General features: G+C 43.3%; 1 protein-coding gene across 10 annotated transcripts in view; it reads right to left on the bottom strand.

Moving 5' to 3' along the window:
* Positions 1 to 13,832, bottom strand: part of LOC118377279 (voltage-dependent L-type calcium channel subunit alpha-1D-like) — a 201,304-nt gene that overhangs the window by 38,895 nt on the left and 148,577 nt on the right. For 9 of the 10 annotated variants that reach the window (XM_052482061.1, XM_052482056.1, XM_052482058.1 and 6 more), the window contains 12 exons: positions 12,284 to 12,413; positions 11,930 to 11,989; positions 10,444 to 10,550; positions 10,218 to 10,305; positions 9,929 to 10,036; positions 9,739 to 9,791; positions 9,455 to 9,601; positions 9,072 to 9,273; positions 7,038 to 7,196; positions 5,789 to 5,899; positions 5,507 to 5,584; positions 1,874 to 2,002 (listed from right to left, as the gene is read on the bottom strand). In XM_052482061.1, coding sequence (XP_052338021.1) covers positions 1,874 to 2,002; positions 5,507 to 5,584; positions 5,789 to 5,899; positions 7,038 to 7,196; positions 9,072 to 9,273; positions 9,455 to 9,601; positions 9,739 to 9,791; positions 9,929 to 10,036; positions 10,218 to 10,305; positions 10,444 to 10,550; positions 11,930 to 11,989; positions 12,284 to 12,413 — 1,372 coding nt within the window. The remainder of the gene's footprint in view (positions 1 to 1,873; positions 2,003 to 5,506; positions 5,585 to 5,788; positions 5,900 to 7,037; positions 7,197 to 9,071; positions 9,274 to 9,454; positions 9,602 to 9,738; positions 9,792 to 9,928; positions 10,037 to 10,217; positions 10,306 to 10,443; positions 10,551 to 11,929; positions 11,990 to 12,283; positions 12,414 to 13,832) is intronic. The other variant, XM_052482059.1, reaches the window with a different exon arrangement.

Below are 13,832 nucleotides of genomic sequence, written 5' to 3'. Positions count from 1 at the left end.
CAAACCCACAGTTTCATCAGCTGTCTGGTTGGCTGGTGTCAGACGATCCCACAGTTTCATTAGCTGTCTGGGTGGCTGGTGTCAGACGATCCCACAGTTTCATCAGCTGTCTGGGTGGCTGGTGTCAGACGACCCACAGTTTCATCAGCTGTCTGGTTGGCTGGTGTCAGACGATCCATCCCACAGTTTCATTAGCTGTCTGAGTGGCTGGTGTCAGACGATCCCACAGTTTCATCAGCTGTCTGGGTGGCTGGTGTCAGACGATCCCACAGTTTCATCAGCTGTCCTGGTGGCTGGTGTCAGACGATCCCACAGTTTCATCAGCTGTCCGGGTGGCTGGTGTCAGACAAACCCACAGTTTCATCAGCTGTCTGGGTGGCTGGTGTCAGACGATCCCACAGTTTCATCAGCTGTCCAGGTGGCTGGTGTCAGACGATCCCACAGTTTCATCAGCTGTCCAGGTGGCTGGTTTCAGACACACCCACAGTTTCATCAGCTGTCTGGGTGGCTGGTGTCAGACGATCCCACAGTTTCATCAGCTGTCTGGGTGGCTGGTGTCAGACGATCCCACAGTTTCATCAGCTGTCCAGGTGGCTGGTTTCAGACAAACCCACAGTTTCATCAGCTGTCCTGGTGGCTGGTGTCAGACGATCCCACAGTTTCATCAGCTGTCTGGGTGGCTGGTGTCAGACGATCCCACAGTTTCATCAGCTGTCCAGGTGGCTGGTGTCAGACGATCCCACAGTTTCATCAGCTGTCCAGGTGGCTGGTGTCAGACAAACCCACAGTTTCATCAGCTGTCCGGGTGGCTGGTGTCAGACGATCACACAAGTGCAGAAGCCGGATGTGGAGGTCCTGAGTTGGCGTGGTTACACGTGTTCTGTAGTTGTGAGGCCGGTTGGACGTGCTGACAAATTCTATAAAACAACGTTTGAGGTGACTTATGGTCGAGATATTAACATTCAATTCTCTGGCAAAAGCTCTGGTGGACATTTCTGCAGTCAGCATGCCAATTCCACACTCCCTCAAAACAAACTTTGAGACATCTGTGGTATTGTGTTATATGACAAAACGGCACATTTTAGAGTGGCCTTTTATTGTCCCCAGCACAAGGTGCACATGTGTAATGATCATGCTGTTTAATCAGCTTCTTGATTTTGTGCCAATAATGCTAGTACGAACTTGACCCCAGGTGCAGAGAAACACAGCAAGCAGAGGTAAGGATTGATTATATTGGCAAAGGAGAAATGCTCACTAACAGGGATGTAAACAAATTAATTTTGTGCACAACATTTGAGAGAAATAAGCTTTTTGTGGGTTTGGAACATTTCTGGGATCTTTTATTTCAGCTCATGAATCAAAACACCATCCTAAATATAAACCATCAACTTAGTGAATACCATTGGTGTTTAATATGAGGGTTTCAGCATGAAATTACCTTTATATATATATTTTACACGCTTAAATGTATTTTATTATGTCAATATGTCTTGGTTGTAAATGTTTTGGCGTCACACTGGTGGCAAAAAAAGTTAATAGTTGAGTTTATTGAAAATAATAAGGTTGATTAGATGCTTTTTTCATTAATTAGGCAATTCTGTCTTGAACATATGGTCTATCTACTAGAAACGCAAGGACAAAATGACACAGATCTAAAAAAAAATAATACTGTATGAATATATATATATATATATATATATATATATATATATATATATATATATATATATATATATATATTAAGTTATTCAAGTATAAATGACCAAAGTTATCATAAATGACCTGTTAATAACCAAAATTACCGAAGATTTTGAAAACTTTGGTAAATTACCGGTAGCTTGGCAACCCTATACGTGAACATTTCTTCTCTCACCTGGAAGGACTTAATGAAGGTCCACAGGAGCGTTCGGATGCCCTCCCCTCTGCTGAGCAGCTTGACCAATCGCATGACTCGAAACAGACGGAAGAATGTGATGGAGATGCGAGCGCTGTCTTCAGTGTTCTGAGAAAGAGACAGAGAGGTGGAACACCCACAGTGCTACTTTAACACACAGCTAGGAGCAGGTCAGAGATCAACACGCAGTGTGTGCATGTGTACGTGCGTGCACGTGTTTTTTTAAACCACCTCTGTGCATATGTGTACACATTCATTTACATGCTACAGTCCTTAACTTGTGTGAATGCGATGCAGACACGTCCCACACACACACAGTAGCTACACTCCTAGGAGTCATACAGAGGCACTCTCCCATCTCCAGAATGTCCAGACACAAGCAAACCTGGACAAACCCACAACATCTACAGTATGATCCAGGTCAAACATGAACAAAACAACACAAAAAAGACTGATAATGAGATGATGCTCAACACGCGCAAGATCCCAAACCAGAACTGATCTTGTCCTTGGAACTAGCCCACAAAACAGGCAAGACAAAACCTCAACACAGTATGTGCTTTCAGAACAGGATATTTCATGCGAACAAACGTGACGACTGACAACATAAACAGCTCTGTGCGGAGATGACGATGACGATGAGGAAGAGTGGGGTACTGGAAGGGGCTTCTTACCCCTGGGTCCACAATCACCTTCACCACTGGGATGGCCTTGAAACCAAAGGTCTGGGTTAACCACTAACAACTTCACTTCTTCGTCCCTCATATCATTGAAGTCAGAAATGAGTCATTGACATAATTACTTATCTAACAACTAGTTCAGAACGTCATTACATTTCTTTATTGTTGAATCAATCAACCATCCACGGCATTATTGAAACGTCTTCAACAAAAGGAATCAGAGAACAACCATAACAGACATGTTACATAAGCAACCATATTGACACTGAAGACATGCCATCATCTGCCTTTTATGCAAAGCACGACCTCAGCAGCTTAGTACTGATTACCACACACAGTAGTACATTCAGTACATCAAACATGGGAAGAAACAACACAACATAATGCAGTACAACTTTGATCAGCACCAGAAAATAAGGAGATCCCAGAAAGACAAACTTGGTTTCATTCATATCAAATAACTACGTATATTGTTTCATGTAGTAAAATTAGAAATATACCACGTAGTGAGACAATCTCTGCATGTGTATGTGTGTACGTCCATATGTGTGCTTACATTTGTCATTCCAAAAAAGGGAAAAAACAGAGGCACACACGTCATGATGGCACAATGTCACAGAACAGCACCAAGCATGGGCTCCCTAATCTAGACAACATATTGGAGGAAGGCCTTGCAAGAACCCTGGGAGTGTTTTCAAACTGTCCTATCTTTAGAAAATCGTACAAACCTGGTAAAGATCTGACTCAGTTGTCATCATATTTATATAGATGTCAAATGCCATTTGATCTCCAAGGCTCACCGGGTTACGTTCAGGATTACAACATTACTCCAACACAGTGGACGCTACTTAACAGCTAGATAGCTCCTCGAAAAGCTATTGCTCTAGCTAGCATAGTTAATGAACATGTTTGGGACATGAAAACATGTTGGGTTCTTGAATGTAACCCTGATGTTATTGTAATGCATTCCCTCTGATTGTGCTACATGAACAAGGAGCATGAAGATGGCTACTTACATTGATCTCTGTGATTGCAATGTCAACGACGCTACCAACAACAATTAAGGCATCAAATGTGTTCCATGCATCGGCGAAATAGTGCTGTAAGCGCCACCCCAAGGACACAAAGAGACGGGAGAGAACAGAGAGAGAACAGAGAGAACAGAGAGAACAGAGAGAGAACAGAGAGAACAGAGAGAGAACAGAGAGAACAGAGAGAACAGAGAGAACCGAGAGAGAACCGAGAGAGAACAGAGAGAACAGAGAGAACAGAGAGAGAACAGAGAGAGAACAGAGAGAACAGAGAGAGAACAGAGAGAGAACAGAGAGAACAGAGAACAGAGAGAGAACAGAGAGAAACAGAGAGAGAACAGAGAGAGAACAGAGAGAGAACAGAGAGAACAGAGAGAGAACAGAGAGAACAGAGAGAACAGAGAGAACAGAGAGAACAGAGAGAGAACAGAGAGAACAGAGAGAACAGAGAGAGAACAGAGAGAAACAGAGAGAACAGAGAGAGAAGAGAACAGAGAGAGAACAGAGAGAACAGAGAGAACAGAGAACAGAGAACAGAGAGAGAACAGAGAGAGAACAGAGAGAGAACAGAGAGAACAGAGACAGAGAGAACAGAGAGAGAACAGAGAGAGAACAGAAAGAACAGAGAGAGAACAGAGAGAACAGAGAGAGAACAGAGAGAGAACAGAGAGAACAGAGAGAGAACAGAGAGAACAGAGAACAGAGAGAGAACAGAGAGAGAACAGAGAGAGAACAGAGAGAGAACAGAGAGAACAGAACAGAGAGAACAGAGAGAGAACAGAGAGAGAGAACAGAGAGAGAACAGAGAGAGAACAGAGAGAACAGAAGAGAGAGAACAGAGAGAGAACAGAGAGAACAGAGAACAGAGAGAGAACAGAGAGAGAACAGAGAGAGAACAGAGAGAGAACAGAGAGAACAGAGAGAGAACAGAGAGAACAGAGAACAGAGAGAGAACAGAGAGAGAACAGAGAGAGAACAGAGAGAACAGAGAGAACAGAGAGAGAACAGAGAGAGAACAGAGAACAGAGAGAGAACAGAGAGAACAGAGAGAGAACAGAGAGAGAACAGAGAGAAACAGAGAGAACAGAGAACAGAGAGAGAACAGAGAGAACAGAAACAGAGAGAGAACAGAGAGAACAGAGAGAACAGAGAGAGAACAGAGAGAGAACAGAGAACAGAGAGAGAACAGAGAGAACAGAGAGAGAACAGAGAGAACAGAGAGAGAACAGAGAGAACAGAGAACAGAGAGAGAACAGAGAGAGAACAGAGAGAACAGAGAGAACAGAGAGAACAGAGAACAGAGAGAGAACAGAGAGAACAGAGAGAGAACAGAGAGAACAGAGAACAGAGAGAGAACAGAGAGAACAGAGAACAGAGAGAGAACAGAGAGAACAGAGAGAACAGAGAGAACAGAGGCAGAAAAAGAGAAGAATAGAGAGAGGTGAAAATACAGACAAAAAACATGAAAATATACAGCAGGAAATAGAAAAAAAAGATTCTGAGTGGCACTGTGTCTGGGAGAATACAGAATGTATTACATGCCTCTAAGTAGCCCAACTTTACATATGAAACAGTGAAGTTCTGACTATGATCTGTTATGAACCCTCTATAACCCTCTACTGTATAAGGTGTTATAAGTCTCTCACTGATACAGTGCCTACACAGTGCTGAGTAACTCGCCACCATAGACCTAGACCCAATACCAGTCCTGCATAGGTAATACATCATACCTATGGTGGCCAGCCCTGACAGAGGTCCCACAGTAGGACAAGGAGCCAACAGACTGGCTTTAGGACCAGAGAGGGGTTTGAGTGAGTAGAAAAAGGTGAGGGAAGTAAATAAGGAAGGAAGGGAGGAAGAGAGGAGGCAGGGATGAGGGCAGGTCTACTATAATACTCTACCTGAGTGAGAATGATGTCTACTACACTGCCGATCACCACCAGGGCATCGAAGACGTTCCAGGCATCCCCAAAATACCCCTACAGGCCCGGGTACGGAGCCCAGCATGGGTGTGTGGGTGGGGGAGGGGGGAGTGGAGAGTAAGAAGTAGGGAGGGAAAGGGTGAGGAGGGAGTGTTAAGGTAATATTGCAGGGGAAGATACTTGGTAGAGGGAGTGGAGTGGGGGGGGTGAGATAACTGGTCTATGGTGCGAGTTGAGAGACAGGCAAACAGACTGACTCACCCTGGGTTTGAAGGCGATGAGTTTAAAGATCATCTCCACAGTGAAGACGCCAGTGAAGACCATGTTGAGGATGTCCATGGCATAGTTGAACAGGTGAGACTGGCCATAGTGCTGAGGAAATGGAGAGAGTGGGAGAGAGAGGGTCGGAGAAAGAGAAAGGGGGAAGATAAGGGGCATAAGAAGAATAGAAAGAAGGATGAGCAGAAAAATAAATATACAGTTTATGAAATGCAGAACAGAGAGACAGAAAGGCATAGCGGGACAGAGAGATAGACTCAGATATAGAGACACAGAGACAGAGAGAGACCAGGATATAGAGACACAAAGAGAGACAGAGATAGACTCAGATATAGAGACACAAAGATAGACAGAGATAGACTCAGATATAGAGACACAAAGAGAGAATGAGATAGACCCGGATATAGAGACATAGAGACAGACAGAGATAGACCAGGATATAGAGACATAGAGACAGAGATAGACCCAGATATAGAGACACAGAGAGAGACAGAGATAGACCAGGATATAGAGACATAGAGAGAGACAGAGATAGACCTGGATACAGAGACATAGAGAGAGACAGAGATATAGAGACAAAGAGACAGAGATAGACCCGGATATAGAGACACAGAGAGAGACCCAGATATAGAAACATAGAGACAGAGATAGATCAGGATATAGAGACAGAGATAGACCAGGATATAGAGACATAGAGAGAGACAGAGATAGACCAGGATATAGAGACATAGAGAGAGACAGAGATATACCCGGAAACAGAGACATAGAGAGAGACAGAGATAGACCAGGATATAGAGACATAGAGAGAGACAGAGATAGACCAGGATATAGAGACATAGAGAGAGACAGAGATAGACCAGGATATAGAGACATAGAGAGAGACAGAGATAGACCCGGAAACAGAGACATAGAGAGAGACAGAGATAGACCAGGATATAGAGACATAGAGAGAGACAGAGATAGACCAGGATATAGAGACATAGAGAGAGACAGAGATAGACCCGGAAACAGAGACATAGAGAGAGACAGAGATAGACCCGGAAACAGAGACATAGAGAGAGACAGCGATAGAGACATATAGACAGAGATAGACCAGGATATAGAGACATAGAGAGAGACAGAGATAGACCCGGAAACAGAGACATAGAGAGAGACAGAGATAGACCAGGATATAGAGACATAGAGAGAGACAGAGATCAGACTATACATGTATGGCAGGAAAGGGACTCACCTGGATGGCCAGACACAGTGTGTTGAGGATGATGAGGACGAACATGACGTACTCAAAGCCTGTGGAGTTGACCACATACCAGAACTTATACTGGTAGGGGTTCTTAGGGATGTACCTTCTCAGTGGACGAGCCTTCAGAGCATACTCCACACACTGACGCTAGAGAGAGGAGAGGGGAGATAAAACACACAGTAATACATAGAAATACACACACATACAGTGCTGTGCAAAAGTTGTATGCAGGTGTGTAAGAATGCTGTAAAATGCTGTAAAGTAAGAATGCTTTCAAAAATATACATGTTAATAGTTTATTTATCAATTAAGTAAATGCAAATCAAATCAATATTTGGTGTGGCCACCCTTTGCCTTCAAAACAGCATCAATTCTTCTAGGTACACTTCTAAGTACACTTCTAAGTACACTTCTAAGTACACTTGCACACAGTTTTTGAAGGAACTCGGCAGGTAGGTTGGTCCAAACATCTTGGAGATCTAACCACAGTTGTTCTGTGGATTTAGGCAGCCTCACGTGCTTCTTTCTCTTCATGTAATCCCAGACAGACTCGAGGATGTTGAGATCAGGGCTATGTGGGGGCCGAACCATCACTTCCGGGACTCCTTGTTCTTCTTTACACTGAAGATAGTTCTTAATGGGGGCCTGTGTAGCTGTGCCACCAGAGACTCTGGGTTCGCGCCCAGGCTCTGTCGCGACCGGGAGGTCCATGGGGTGACGCACAATTGGCCTAGCGTCGTCCGGGTTAGGGAGGGTTTGGCCGGTAGGGATATCCTTGTCTCATAGCGCTCTAGTGACTCCTGTGGCGGGTCGGGCACAGTGCACGCTAACCAGGTCGTCAGGTGCACAGTGTTTCCTCCGACACATTGGTGCGGCTGGATTCCGGGTTGGATGTGCGCTGTGTTAAGAAGCAGTGTGGCTTGGTTGGGTTGTGTATCGGAGGACACATGGCTTTTGACCTTCGTCTCTCCCGAGCCCGTACCGGAGTTGTAGCGATGAGACAAGATAGTAGCTACTAATAATTGGATACCATGACATTGGGGAGAAAAGGGGGTAAAAAAATAATAAATACAGTAAAAAAGTTCTTAATAGATCTTAATGACTTTCGCTGTATGTTTGGGGTTGTTGTCATGCTGCAGAATACATTTGGGGCCAATCAGATGCCTTCCTGATGGTATTGCATGATGGATACGTATCTGTCTGTACTTCTCAGCATTGAGGATACCATTCATTCCATTTGGAGAAATGTAGCCCCAAACATACAAGGAACCTCCACAATGCTCCACTGTTGCCTGCAGACACTCATTTGTGTTGTGCTCTCCAGTCTTCTGTAATCAGCACAGATAGCCTAGCGACATACTATGGATAGCTTATAACACTTCAAACACCAGTTTAACTGACAGTATTATTAAATACCACGATGTCACAATGTTGTTTTTTTAAACAAACTGCTTTCTGCTACAGACAAATATTTCAGTCCAGAGCACCTGCTGCCATTTTTCTGCACCCCAGGTCCTGTGTTTCCGTGCATAGTTGAGTCGCTCGGCCTTGTTCCCACGTCAGAGTTAATGATTGTGTTTCAACCTAGATATTGAATTGATGATCATGAGCACCTGTTTGGTATGATTGTTTAATCATACACCTGACTATATGTCTGCAAAATCCCTGACTTTGTACAAGTGTACCTGGAAGAATTGATGCTGTTTTGAAGGCAAATATTGATTTGATGTAGATTTTTCTTCAGTTCACTCACTTTGCATTTAGTTAAATGATAAATATAATCTATTAACATGTCTATTTTTTAAAGCATTCTTACTTAAAGCATTTTTTCATACCTGCCTAAAACTTTTGCACAGTACTGTACATATTTATGTTCACATACACACAACACACATACAAGCATTCACACACACACACACACACACACACACACACACACACACACACACACACACACACACACACACACACACACACACACACACACACACACACACACACTAACACTAACTAGGTTGTTACCTGGTTCTTGTCCAGCTCACAGTTCTTGTACTCTTTCTCTCCCTGCTCCTGGAAGGTGACGATGACGAAACCGACAAAGATGTTCATCATGAAGAAGGCGATGATGATGATGTAGATGATGAAGAAGATGGAGATCTCCACGCGGTAGTTGTAGATGGGACCCATATTCTCTCGGTTGGAGTCGATGGCCTTGTACAGCAGACTGAGACACAGAAACAAACGCACACTAATCAGTGAGATGGTTCGTCAAAGTGTATGTCTGTCTGGATGTGCATACATGGAAGTGTGCATATTCACATGTGCATTTGCTGTGTGTGTGTGTGTGTGTGTGCACGTGCATGAGTGTGTGTGTGCGCATGCGTGCATCTGTGAGAGGCTCTTACGCAGGCCAGCCTTCAAATGTAGAGACGGTGAACAGAGCCATCATGGCCATGAGGACGTTGTCAAAGTTGAAGTCACTGTTGTACCAGATCCTCTCCCTAACTGCAGGCAACGCTGTATCTCCATCCTTATACAGGATGTATGTGCCTCTACAAGAGAGAGAGAGGAGTTATACATCTTAATCCATGTATCTACATAATCATTGGTATTTCCAAACAGACACAAACACATATCTGGGTCTCAGAACTCCAGTCCTTATGTTTGAACAAAGAGCAATTAAACTCACTTGCATTCCTCTGGGCTGGACTTGGCCTCGTCTGTGCAGCGATAGAACTTGCCCTGAGAGAACAGAACGTTTAACAGCTGCCCATCTGTCACACATATTACACACACATAACCACACATATAACTACTGCATCATGCATAGACTACAGACCATACTTTATGAGTGTTAACACTGTAGTGGCGGTAGGCACCTTGAATAGCTGCACTCCTATGCAGGCGAACATGAACTGTAGCAGCGTGGTGACGATCATGATGTTGCCAATGGTCCTGATGGCCACAAATACACACTGGACCACATGCTGCAGGGTCAAGGGTCAAAAACAGAGGAGACAAGAGAGAAAAGGTCATGGATGAATTACCTTATTGGACCCTGTACCCTTAGCCTGGTGATTTACAAACAGGCAACTTCAGTAGTCAGTTATCTTGAGGGTGTGTTGTTAAACAGTTGTTACACTGTGGCCCACTGGCCCCCCGTCTCACCTTGAGGCCCTTGGCTCTGTTGATGGCCCTCAGGGGCCGCAACACCCTCAACACACGCAAGATCTTCACCACAGAGATGGCAGATGACCTGAACACCAAACACAGACAGTTATGGCCACATCGCTGACTGATTGAATGATTGATTTATTTCTTGCTTGACCGATCGATCAATCGATTGATCGACCAATTGATTCACCAATCGACCAATTGATTCATTTTTACGTACTGAATGCCAAAGGACACCAGAGAGACTCCAACCACCAGTAGGTCCAGCAGGTTGAAGTAGTTCCTGCAGAAGGCTCCTTTATGGAGGAAAGCCCCAAAAGCTGTCATCTAGAGAGCACAGGGAGACTGGCATCAGGTATACTGACCTATACACTAGGCCATCTCATACCAGACACACAACAGGTTCAGCTACAACTGTAGATGAGCTAGACATGTAGGATCTTCATTTGAGCCAGTTTGCTACAGCAGGAAAATAATAACAGGAAATGTGAATTATTATGTGGATTCTAATTAACAGATTTTTTTGTGGGGTCCTCCAATACACGACACGTTTTAAATGTCTGGCATTTCAGGAAAGTTGTCCTGCAACAGGATCATCAAGCTAAGATTCTACATCTGTTGACACGCGCTCTTTCTCAGAGAGTGCAGACAAAACACACCTACACACACTGATACAGATCTAGTTCCTTCTAATCTTACTCAAACTCCTACACATTCTGCTCAATAAGACATGAAGGGTATTTCAATGGAACAAAAACTGGTTTTAACAGCAACCAACAAACACAACAAAAAAGAAAGATATGCTATTAATTTCCTTTATAGATTAGAACAAAGCTCAACAAATGTTCCTTGAATCTACAGGTAATCTATTGGTTCTGTCATTTGCATATTTAAGCCCAGGCTTAAAACACAAAACATGGGACTTGCATCAGTAGAGCGGTACAGAAGTGTATGAAAGCCTCCCAAACCAGAGAGGGGGAGGTTGCTTTCAAAAGAGTCTAATTGCTTCAGAGTCATTCATGTGTGTCATGGTTTCATGCATCTGTGAAAGTACTCAAAACAATCACACCAAAACAAGCGTCTGACCGAGAGAAATTGATGCAGATGTGAGCCTTCACATGAAGCAAAGAGATCACACAGGTGGGAGCTGAACAGCAGAAGAGAATTGGGTCTGGGAAGCATGTCAAGGATCTCCTAACCTGGTTGCTTTAGCAGAAGCCAAACTAACAATGACAAAGGAGTTGTTGGCTAATGTACAAACAGACCAGGGTAAGGTTCACAAAGAGGTGACCTACAATGAACCCTCATCTTTACAGGGTGCAGTTAAAACTGGACACAATAACAAGGCAGTGATTCATGCTACTGGAGTGATCCATGCTACACTCAAAAACATACAAAAATACATATTTCCCCCTCTTTTGGCTCCAAACTGGTTTGTGGTTAAAAGAGGTGCCGTGATGGTTGCTGACAGACAAGCAGAAAAAGACAGGCGCCATTTAAAAACAGGCGACATACAGTAGACGGGGGAGTGTAGCAAGACTATGGTTGTCATAGAAACCTGGTTACCTTCAACAGGATCTCAAAGGTAAATATACTAGTGAAGACATAATCTGCATAGCCTAGGATCTGGAAAGCAACGAGAAGGTCTGAGCGTTACTACACAAGCACTAGAGCACAGAACACACACACAGGGGGAGAGCATTTACCTTCAATAGGATCTCAACAGTAAAGATTGCCGTGAAAGCATAGTCAAAATAACCAAGTATCTGCAAAAAGCAATGTGAAAGTTTAACAGGAGTTCAAGGCATCAACACATTGACATGATATCAACAACTTCAGAAAGCATCAACAGTCCTAAATTGATTACCACTGCAATGAAGTATAGGTTTGAGGTTTTTAGTTCTTTTTAACACAGATATTTCATACCACTATTAGACATTATTGTGACAGTGTCATTACTGTAAAATTACAGTCAAATTACTTTCATGGAAGTAAAGATTATCTTGATGCTATCAAATGTTATTTTTCTGTAAGAGAAACGTCTGCTGCAGTAAACATACGATGTTGCGTGCAGAGAAGTTCCGTATGGGATCCTCAGCAGCCAGAGACACAGAGCTCAGCATGATGAAGACCAGGATGAGGTTGGTGAAGATGTGGTGGTTGATCAGCTTGTGGCAGGCCACCCGGACCCTGAGGGAAAAAAGCCATGAAATCACACATTGTTTTTGAGTGCGTGGGTGTGCGTGCATTATAACATATGTGTAGTACTGAGACCTACAGTGACTTGCAAAAGTATTCACACCCCCCCCTTGGCGTTTCTCCTATTTTGTTGCATTACAACCTGTAATTTAAAATGATTTTTATTTAGATTTCATGTAATGGACATACAGAAAATAGTCCAAATTGGTGAAGTGAAATGGAAAAAATAACTTGTTTCAAAAAATGTAAAGAAATGTAGAATGTAAAAGTGTGGGGTTTATATGTATTCTTCCCTTTGCTATGAAGCCCCTAAATCAGATCTGGTGCAACCAATTACCTTCCGAAGTCACACAATTACTTCAATAAAGTCAACCTGTGTGCATTCTAACAGTCACATGATCTGTCACATGATCTCAGTATACAGTTAAAGTCGGAAGTCTACATACACCTTAACCAAATACATTTAAACTCAGTTTTTCGATTTTCCTGACATTTAATCAGAGTAAAAATTCCAAGTCTTAGGTCAGTTAGGGTCACCACTTTATTTTAAAATGTGAAATGTCAGAATAATAGTAGAGAGAATTATTTATTTCAGCTTGTATTTCTTTCATCACATTCCCAGTGGGTCAGAAGTTTACATACACTCAATTAGTATTTGGTAACATTGCCTTTAAATTGTTTAACTTGGGTCAAACATGTTGTGTATCCTTCCACAAGCTTCCGACAATAAGTTGGAAGTTGAATTTTGGCCCATTCCTCCTGACAGAGCTGGTTTAACTGAGTCAGGTTTGTAGGCCTCCTTGCTTGCACACGCTTTTTCAGATCTGCCCACAGATTTTCTATAGGATTGAGGTCAGGGCTTTGTGATGGCCACTCCAATACCTTGACTTTGTTGTCCTTAAGCCATTTTGCCAAAACTTTGGACGTATGCTTGGGGTCATTGTCCATTTGGAAGACCCATTTGCGACCAAGCTTTAACGTTCTGACTGATGTCTTGAGATGTTGCTTCAATATATCCACATAATATTCCTTCTTATGATGCCATCTATTTTGTGAAGCGCACCAGTCCCTCCCGCGGCAATGCACCCCCACAACATGATGCTGCCACCCTGTGATTCACGGTTGGGATGGTGAACTTTGGCTTGCAAGCCTCCCCCTTTTTCCTCCAAGCATAACGATGGTCATTATGGCCAAACAGTTCTATTTTTGTTTCATCAGACCAGAGGACATTTCTCCAAAAAGTATGATCTATGTCCCCATGTGCAGTTGCAAATGCAAGCTGTTTCAGTCTTCCAGAGATTTGAGACTGGGATGGATGTTCAATGAGCATACTCTAAGCATACTGCCAAAGCAACACTCGAGTGGTTTAAGGGGAAACATTTAAATGTCTTGGAATGGCCTAGTCAAAGG

This window comes from Oncorhynchus keta, chromosome 27, assembly GCF_023373465.1.
Source record: "Oncorhynchus keta strain PuntledgeMale-10-30-2019 chromosome 27, Oket_V2, whole genome shotgun sequence".
Taxonomy (NCBI): domain Eukaryota; kingdom Metazoa; phylum Chordata; class Actinopteri; order Salmoniformes; family Salmonidae; genus Oncorhynchus; species Oncorhynchus keta.
The sequence above is the reverse complement of the archived record's forward strand: the minus strand, read 5'-3'. Positions and strand labels throughout refer to the sequence as shown.